At 38.4% G+C, this 8,928-nt stretch overlaps 1 protein-coding gene across 2 annotated transcripts in view; it reads left to right on the top strand.

Annotated features, from left to right (window-relative positions):
• ZDHHC16 (zinc finger DHHC-type palmitoyltransferase 16) overlaps positions 1 to 8,928 on the top strand; it is a 45,122-nt gene that overhangs the window by 4,821 nt on the left and 31,373 nt on the right. For both annotated transcript variants that reach the window (XM_053692575.1, XM_053692574.1), the window contains exon 2: positions 1,279 to 1,510. In XM_053692575.1, coding sequence (XP_053548550.1) covers positions 1,286 to 1,510 — 225 coding nt within the window. In that variant the 5' untranslated portion in view covers positions 1,279 to 1,285. The remainder of the gene's footprint in view (positions 1 to 1,278; positions 1,511 to 8,928) is intronic.

Here is an 8,928-nt window from a genome sequence, read left to right as displayed (position 1 = left end):
CAGGTTGCTCCGAATCTCCATGTCTCAGTGCCTCACATATTGCGCAGCGGTGATTCGCCATTCGATCTCGGAAGCTCGTTATGGTTTTACCAATGTAGACTAGGGAGCACGTACAGATCAACATATAGATGACATGTGCTAGTGCATGTTATATATGTTGTGCAGTACAAACCTCATCATATCACATTATGTATGTCTGTCTGTCTGTCGTGCAGTACAAACCTCATCGTATCACATAATGTATATATACTTCTGAGCTGCAGGAAGCTCCAGCAGTCTCGGTTGTAAAGTTACAGCTGGAGTTCCTGAGCTCCAGGCATCTGTGAAAAGAAACAAACACAGCGCAGCTCTGACTCAAGGTAATTTATTTAGCAAGAGGCAAAGTGCACCAAACAAAGGATTGCACTTACTAGATGCTGGGTTCAAATTGGTAGTATTGATACTGCGTTGAACAGTCCTTAAACATTCAAACGTGGGGTGCCGCAAACACAAAGTGATGAACGGCTAGCCCAAACGGGAATCCCCTGTGGAACAGTGAGAATCTGTGTGTTGCACACACGTTACAAAACGTCAGGCACGTGACCTTAATGCGTTTCCCCAGAACAACGGTCTGGCTTTCTCAAGAGGGGAGGAAAAAGTCGGATAGCAGTGTATCATCTGACCTCCTATTAAATATGCAGTTCTTAAAGCGGCAGTGCTTATAAGGGAGTTCATAGAGAGGAAAATTCATGCATATGATCGTGCTCCGTTTCCATATGAAGGCAAGTCATTACAATCACCTGCTGGTGTCGGAGGGAAAGTGGGAGGCAGGTGGGTGGTCCTGGGAAGGAGTGGGATGGGCCTTACACTGCAGAAAAAAAATTAAGGGAGAGGGAATAAATAAAATGCTGAGCAAAACTCAAACAAAGCAATATTATTAATTGTTGCAAATACTACTGTTGCTTTATTGTGCTCAAGATGAATGTATGCGTGTGAGCCTACCTAGGTATGCTCTCATGGAAAAGTTATGACAAAAGAGTACAAAGTCAAACTAATACTATTGTTTTAATGTGCATGCTCTGTCTGCATCATACAAATTACATTTTGACTTCTATGTCAGCATAAAATTTTAAGTTCATTTCTGCGGAATATTTATTCTCTGTTTATATTCAGCGTCTTCCCTAAACAAGGTATCTGCTAAATCATTAGTTTGTTGTCAGTATGATACACCTGATCATTTTTGTTGTTAGATGGATCACTGTGCAAATGTTATATCTTTTATATCTTTCTCCTGCATAGGTAATGAATGGTGGGAATGAGAAGCAGCAGACGCCTGTTCCTGAGGTGTTTACGCCTTGGGCACAGGCGCCATTTTCGATTTCTGAGTCATTTTGTGGATTACCTGCGATACTGGAAGTTTTGCATTGTCTCCCTATCCTACAATTCCTTCACTAACAGCGATGTTGTCATTGAATCTCTCTTTGAACCTATTTATTGGTTGGTGGATCATGTGACCAGATGGTTTGGAATAGTAAGTATTTAATGGGATTTAAAACCTAAGTTAATTTTAAGCAGCTTTCCAATTTACCTATGTTATCAAATTTGCTTCATTCTCTTGGTATCCTTTGTTGAAGGAGCAACAGTGCTCTAATGAGAGCTAGCTGGACAAATTGGGTGAACCAATGTCAAGGCATACTTAAGTATGCTTTTCAAATGAAGGATAGCAAGATAATAGAAGTAAAATGGAAAGTTGTTGAAAATTGCTTGTGTTATCTGAATCATGAAAGATTTATTTTGACTTTACTGTCCCTTTAAAATAAAATATACAACACTGGTTATTTTCTTATACGTCTTAACTCCACCTAGTCATTCAGGTACGCAGTAAAAAGTATTTATTGCTCAATGCTTTAACATTTTCTACAGTGATAAAGAAAATATGCACTACAACAATATAATGTACAACATAAAAAGAGTTTCTTCTGCTGTTGCTAACCCTGAGTTTAAAGATTGACAATATAATTAATATATACAAGATGATTATTTTACTGTTCTTGACTAGTATATTGCTCCTAGTGATTTAAAGGGACATGAAACCCAGAATTTGTCTTTCATTATCTAGGTAGAGCGTACAGATAAAAAAAAAATAAAAAAATCCAATTCACTCGTATAATTTACTTTGTTCTTTTTGTATCCTTTGTGGAAGAGTATAATTAAGTTGGCCCAGGAGCATGCATATGTCTGGAACACTACATATAGACAGTTGTGCTGCAATCTAGCGCTTATGTGTGTAACATTTTTAAAATCATTTAGACACATGCACATCCCGGAGCCTACCTACCTGCTTTTCTAAAAAGGGTACTAAGAGGATAGAGCAAATTTTATAATACCAGCAAATTGGATTTTATTTTTTTTACTCTCTATCTGAACCATGAAGAAAAAAAATGGGATTTCTGTCCTTTTTAAGAGGAAATTCTAATGCAAAATACAATGCTGTCTCATTGCTACATTTTATTTTCAATAAACTCTTGTTCCTCACTGTGATTAACCACATAGTCAATCATAGAACCAGACACAACTTCTTCTTGCACCTGTATGGAGTGGCATACATACATATGTTTCAGTAACTAGCCATATGCTAATTATGAAAGGCGCTAAAAGCTTGCCTGATGATCTAAAGTTCTTTATCTAAATAGTCTTGTTTGCACTGTGTGGTTTAATTTTATACAGATACATGTTTCATTGAGAGCTGTTTATCCCTTCTATGCAGAGCTCCAGGTCTGAAGCAGACACCTACATAACAATATAATGTCCCAAAAAAGCCCCAAAGATTTTCTGTGATTTCTCTCCATCCTGGCGAGTTATTGATAATCAGGCCCTTAGTATTTAGGTATTCAGTCCATATTTAGGGGCCGATTTATTAATATCCGCCCACATCGATAAATGCATTTCTAGTGAAATGCTTGTGCAATGCCGCCCCTGCACATTCGCAGCCAATCGGCTAGCAGGGGTGTCAATCATTCCGATTGTATCTGATCAGGATGATTGCAGTCCTTCTCCTCAGAGGTGGCGGACGAGTTTAAAGGGACATTAAACCCAAACATTTTCTTTTATGATTCAGATAGAAAATACAATTTTAAACAACATTCCTATTTACTTCTATTTTGTAATTTGCTTCATTCTTTAGATATCTTTTGTTAAAAAATAGCAATACACATGGGTTAGCCAATCACATGAGGCGTCTATGTGCAGCCACCAATCAGAAGCTACTGAGCCTATCTAGATATGCTTTTCAGGAAAGAATATCAAGAGAATTAAGCAAATGAGATAATAGAAGTAAATTAGAAAGTTGTTTAACATGGTATTCTCCATCTGAATCATGAAAGAAAAAAATTGGGTTTAATGTCCCTTTAAGGAGCAGTGGTCTTATGAACACTGCTTCTTAACTTAGGTTTCCGGCGAGCCTGAAGGCTCATGCGGAAACAGCAGCATACGCTGCTTCTTAAATTGGCCCCTTAGTGTTTATTATTACTAGCAAAACCTAAAATATATAAAAATTGTAAACCTTTAAAGTGATGATAAACCTGCAGAAAGAGAAGACCAAGATATCTAAGTATCTCATGCTTAAATATCAAAGCCTTTAATGCTGAAGCTGAAAAGTCACTTTTATTTACGCTAGTTTCTTTCATGTAATTGGCAAGAGTCCATGAGCTAGTGACATATGGGATATACAATCCTACCAGGAGGGGCAAAGTTTCCCAAACCACAAAATGCCTATAAATACACCACCCCTCACCACACCCACAATTCAGTTTTACAAACTTTGCCTCCTATGGAGGTGGTGAAGTAAGTTTGCGCTAAGATTTCTACGTTGATATGCGCTTCTCAGCATTGTTGAAGCCGATTCCTCTCAGAGTACAACGATTGTCAGAGGGACGTGAAGGGAGTAAAACTTATTTGAATATACTCTCAATTTACCATTACCTCTACTAATAACTGTTTTAGTACTGGTTTGGCTATCTGCTATATGTGGATGGGTGTCTTTTGGTAAGTATGTTTTTAATTACTTAAGACACCTCAGCTATGGTTTGGCACTTTATGCATTTATATAAAGTTCTAAATATATGTATTGTACTTATATTTGCCATGAGTCAGGTTCATGTATTTCCTTCAGCAGACTGTCAGTTTCATATTTGGAACAGTCATATATGTCCAGCACAGGGATTGTTTCAGGTGTGCCAGCGTCTAGGTTCCTGCCAGAACCCACAAAATGCATAGACAAAAGTGAAGCAGCACCACCAAAATGTTTCTTCAAGATGCTTTATTCAGCTTGAGGAGTAGCCAGACCAAACAAAATCAAACAACAACGTTTCGGACACAGTCCTTAGTCATGTATGACTAAGGACTGTGTCCGAAACATTGTTGTTTGATTTAGTTTCATATTTGGGGAATGTAAACATTTTTAAGAAATTTATTTCTTACCTGGGGTTTAGTCTTTTTTTCAATTGACTACTTCTTGCAATTGCGGGTATTAGGCCGCGCAGGTGCGCCAAATGCTAAACTTTATTGCGTCATTCTTGGCGCGAAAAAATACGTTTATGACGCAACTTCGTCATTTCTGGCGTCATACGTGACGCTGAGATCTTTCACACGGCGGCGTAATTAGTAATGCAAGTGTCATTTCCGGTTATTTTTCATTATTTCAATACCCCTTGTATGTTTGCCTCTTGCTTTTTGCTATTCAGAGGCCTATGCTATTGCATTTTTTCCCATTCCTGAAACTGTCATATAAGGAAGTAGATAATTTTGCTTTATATGTTGTTTTTTTCTCTTACATTGTGCAAGATGTCCCAATCTGATCCTGTCTCAGAAGTTTCTGCTGGAACATTGCTGCCTGACATCGGTTCTACCAAAGCTAAGTGCATTTGTTGTAAAATTGTAGAAATTATTCCACTGAATGTTATTTGTAATAGTTGTCATGATAAACTTTTACATGCAGATAGTGTTTCCATCAGTAATAGTACATTGCCAGTTGCAGTTCCTTCAACTTCTAATGTGCATGATATACCTGTAAATTTTAAAGAATTTGTTTCTGATTCTATTCTGAAGGCTTTGTCTGCATTTCCACCTTCTAATAAACGTAAAAGGTCTTTTAAAACTTCTCATTTAGCTGATGAAATTTCAAATGACCAACAACATAATAATTTATCCTTCTGATGAGGATCTATCTGATTCAGAAGATCCTTCCTCGGACATTAACACTGACAAATCTACTTATTTATTTAAAATAGAGTATATGCGTTCTTTATTAAAAGAAGTGTTAATTACTTTGGATATTGAGGTAACCAGTCCTATTGACGTTCAGTCTAATAAACATTTAAATGCTGTTTTTAAACCTCCTGTGGTTTCTCCAGGGGTTTTTCCTATTCCTGAAGCTATTTCTGATATGATTTCTAAGGAATGGAATAAGCCAGGTACTTCTTTTATTCCTTCTTCAAGGTTTAAAAAATTGTATCCTTTACCAGCAAATTTTATAGAGTTTTGGGAAAAAATCCCCAAAGTTGATGGGGCTATTTCTACTCTTGCTAAACATACCACTATTCCTATGGAAGATAGCACTTCCTTTAAGGATCCTTTAGATAGGAAGCTTGAATCTTATCTAAGAAAGGCCTATTTATATTCAGGTCATCTTCTTAGACCTGCTATTTCTTTGGCTGATGTTGCAGCTGCATCAACTTTCTGGTTGGAAAAGTTAGCGCAACATGAATTGGATTCTGACATATCTAGCGTTGTTCGCTTACTGCAACATGCTAATCATTTTATTTGTGATGCCATTTTTGATATTATCAAAATTGATGTTAGATCCATGTCTTTAGCTGTATTAGCTAGAAGAGCTTTGTGGCTTAAATCCTGGAATGCTGATATGACATCTAAATCTAGATTACTATCTCTTTTTCTTTCCAAGGTAATAATTTATTTGGTTCTCAGTTGGATTCTATTATTTCAACTATCACTGGGGGAAAAGGAGTTTTTTTGCCTCATGGTAAATCTAAGTCTTCTAACCGTTTTCATCCTTTCGTCAGAATAAGGAACAAAAACTCAATCCTCCCCCCAAGGAATCTGCTTCCAATTGAAAGCCTTCCTCAAATTGGAATAAATCCAAGCCATTTAGGAAACCAAAGTCAGCCCCTAAGTCCGCATGAAGGTGCGGCCCTCATTCCAGCTCAGCTGGTAGGGGGCAGATTAAGGTTTTTCAAGGATTTTTGGATAAAATCTGTCCAAAATCTTTGGATTCAGAGCATTGTCTCTCAAGGGTATCGAATAGGATTCAGAGTAAGACCTCCTGTGAGAAGATTTTTTCTCTCATGCATCCCTGTAAAAGCTCAGGCTTTTCTGAAGTGTGTTTCAGACCTGGAGTCTTCAGGGGTAATCATGCCAGTTCCTCCTCAGGAACAAGGTTTGGGGTTTTATTCAAACCTATTCATTGTACCAAAGAAAGAAAATTTATTCAGACCAGTTCTGGATCTAAACATTTTGAATCATTATGTAAGAGTACCAACTTTCAAGATGGTGACTATAAGGACTATTCTGCCTTTTGTTCAGCAAGGACATTATATGTCCACAATAGACTTGCAGGATGCATACCTTCATATTCCGATTCATCCAGAACACTATCAGTTTCTGAGATTCTCTTTTCTAGACAAGCATTACCAATTTGTTGCTCTTCCATTTGGCCTAGCAACAGCTCCAAGAATCTTTTCAAAGGTTCTGGGTGCCCTACTATCTGTAATCAGAGAACAGGGTATTGCAGTGTTTCCTTATTTGGACGATATCTTGGTACTAGCTCAGTCTTTACGTACTGCAGAATCTCACACGAATCAACTAGTGTTGTTTCTTCGGAAACATGGTTGGAGGATCAATTTACCAAAAAGTTTCTTGATTCCTCAGACAAGGGTCAGCTTTTTAGGCTTCCAGATAGATTCAGTGTCCATGACTCTGTCTCTAACAGACAAGAGACGTTTAAAATTGGTTGCAGCATGCCAGCACCTTCAGTCTCAGTCATTCCCTTCAGTGGCTATGTGCATGGAAGTTTTAGGTCTCATGACTGCAGCATCGGACGCGATCCCCTTTGTTCGTTTTTACATGAGACCTCTACAGCTTTGTATGCTGAATCAATGGTGCAGGGATTATACAAAGATATCACAATTAATATCCTTGAATCCCAATGTACTACACTCTCTGAAATGGTGGATAGATCACCATCGTTTGGTTCAAGGGGCTTCTTTTGTTCGGCCAACCTGGACTGTGATCTCAACAGATGCGAGTCTTTCAGGTTGGAGAGCTGTTTGGGGATCTCTGACAGCACAAGGGGTTTGGAAATCTCAAGAGGCGAGATTACCAATAAATATTTTAGAACTCCGTGCAATTCTCAGGGCTCTTCAGTTCTGGCCTCTGCTAAAGAGAGAACCGTTCATTTGTTTTCAGACAGACAATATCACAACTGTGGCTTATGTCAATCATCAGGGTGGGACTCACAGTTCCCAAGCTATGAAAGAAGTATCTCGGATACTTGCTTGGGCGGAATCCAGCTCCTGTCTAATCTCTGCGGTGCATATCCCAGGTGTAGACAATTGGGAGGCGGATTATCTCAGCCGCCAGACTTTACATCCAGGGGAGTGGTCTCTCCATCCAGATGTGTTTTCTCAGATTGTTCAGATGTGGGGTCTTCCAGAGATAGATCTCATGGCCTCTGATCTAAACAAGAAACTTCCCAGATATCTATCCAGGTCCAGGGATGTTCAGGCGGAAGCAGTGGATGCGTTGACACTTCCTTGGTGTTATCATCCTGCTTACATCTTCCCGCCTCTAGTTCTTCTTCCAAGAGTGATCTCCAAAATCATCATGGAACAGTCTTTTGTGTTGCTGGTGGCTCCAGCATGGTCACGCAGGTTTTGGTATGCGGATCTGGTTCGGATGTCCAGTTGCCCGCCTTGGCCACTTCCGTTACAGCCAGACCTACTATCTCAAGGTCCGTTTTTCCATCAGGATCTCAAATCATTAAATTTGAAGGTATGGAAATTGAACTCTTAGTTCTAAGTCATAGAGGTTTCTCTGACTCAGTGATTAATACTATGTTACAAGCTCGTAAATCTGTTTCTAGAAAGATTTATTATAGAGTTTGGAAGACTTACATTTCATGGTGTTCTTCTCATAAATTCTCCTGGCATTCCTTTAGAATTCCTAGAATTTTACAGTTTCTTCAGGATGGTTTGGATAAGGGTTTGTCTGCAAGTTCCTTGAAAGGACAAATCTCTGCTCTTTCTGTTCTATTTCACAGAAAGATTGCTATTCTTCCTGATATACACTGTTTTGTACAGGCTTTAATTCATATTAAGCCTGTCATTAAGTCAATTTCTCCTCCTTGGAGTCTTAATTTGGTTCTGAAGGCTTTACAGGCTCCTCCATTTGAACCTATGCATTCTTTGGACATTTAACTACTTTCTTGGAAAGTGTTGTTTCTTTTGGCTATCTCTTCTGCTAGAAGAGTTTCTGAGCTATATGCTCTTTCTTGTGAGTCTCCTTTTCTGATTTTTCATCAGGATAAGGCAGTTTTGCAGACTTCTTTTCAATTTTTACCTAAAGTTGTGAATTCTAACAACATTAATAGAGAAATTGTTGTTCCTTCCTTATGTCCTAATCCTAAGAATTCTTTGGAGAGATCCTTACATTCTTTGGATGTGGTAATAGCTTTGAAATATTATGTAGAAGCTACTAAAAATTTCAGGAAGACTTCCAGTCTATTTGTTTTATTTTCTGGTCCTAGAAGGTCAGAAGGCTTCTGCTATTTCCTTGGCTTCTTGGTTGAAACTTTTGATTCATCAAGCTTATTTGGAGTCGGGTCAGGCCCCGCCTTAGAGAATTACAGCTCATTCTACTAGATCAGTCTCCACT

The sequence above is a fragment of the Bombina bombina genome, chromosome 9 (genome assembly GCF_027579735.1).
Source record: "Bombina bombina isolate aBomBom1 chromosome 9, aBomBom1.pri, whole genome shotgun sequence".
Lineage (NCBI taxonomy): Eukaryota > Metazoa > Chordata > Amphibia > Anura > Bombinatoridae > Bombina > Bombina bombina.
Note: the sequence above shows the minus strand (reverse complement) of the source record. Positions and strands in the feature narration are given on the sequence as shown.